Source organism: Vavraia culicis (assembly GCF_000192795.1).
Source record: "Vavraia culicis subsp. floridensis unplaced genomic scaffold supercont1.194, whole genome shotgun sequence".
Taxonomy (NCBI): Eukaryota; Fungi; Microsporidia; family Pleistophoridae; genus Vavraia; species Vavraia culicis.
The window spans coordinates 1-904 of NW_007360797.1; the positions used below are offsets into that span (position 1 = coordinate 1).

Sequence of the window (904 nt, forward strand, 5' to 3'; positions counted from 1 at the left end):
CGTCCTGATTTGACATCGATTCATCGCTCTTATCCGCTGGTTGATTCCAATTCATTTTAATACGTGATCCACTGGCATCATCTCCTACCCCTGAATGCGAGGAATGGCCTTGAACTAACTTCCTTTCTACCTGTGTAGGTATGAAGTGATTACGCACACCGCCTGGATTAATATTAGGGCTAATCACATGTTCGTGTTGTGTGGATGTCTGACCCTGTATATTGCGCGTTGGTGCATGTTTTCTTGTGTTAAATGGTGGTCTGGTTTTGTTAGGCGCTCCTGGATTGAATTGAGGTTGCTGAGCGTTTTCGTATACACTCGGTGGGGATGTGTGGTACTGCAATAAAGGAAAATTATGCTGAGTGTGGTATGGGTAGTTGTTATATGGTGGTGGAGGATAACTCATATTCGGCGGAAAAGCTTGGTATAGACATGGATGGTACGGCTGTATAATATGGTTTGGTACAATATCGGGTTGAGCGAGCTTGGGATTATTCCAACAGATTGATTGTGATATGGCATGATGTCCCGGTCCGATGTGCGGATTACATCCAAAATCGTTCGGTGCAACACCAGGATGAGTGATATTATCATTCACATGCTTCTGCTGTATCGGAGTGCGATGCTTCTGTTTCGTGTGTGTTAGTCCAACATTATTAGAAGCATCTTCAAGCGATACTGGTGCCTGATCCGATGCATCAGTCAATGAATTAAACGAAAAGAATCTCTCACCTTCCTCATAAGGCGCTAATGAATCTTCCATACACCCAGAATCAATCTCATCCGTACCATTCCCTTCAATTAGGTCTGACGGTTGTTTACTAGTACCATGATATTGATAGTCTCCCGTATAATTCAAGCTTTCACCTTCTACTGTTTGTCCCAATGTAACGTCTTCCCTCGT

At 43.6% G+C, this 904-nt stretch overlaps 1 protein-coding gene across 1 annotated transcript; it reads right to left on the minus strand.

Annotated features, from left to right (window-relative positions):
- VCUG_02713 (uncharacterized protein) lies at positions 1-904 on the minus strand (the record flags this gene model as incomplete). The annotated part of the gene is made up of 1 exon (XM_008077531.1): positions 1-904. A coding segment is annotated over one exon (904 nt), but the record flags the coding sequence as incomplete, so codon positions are not given.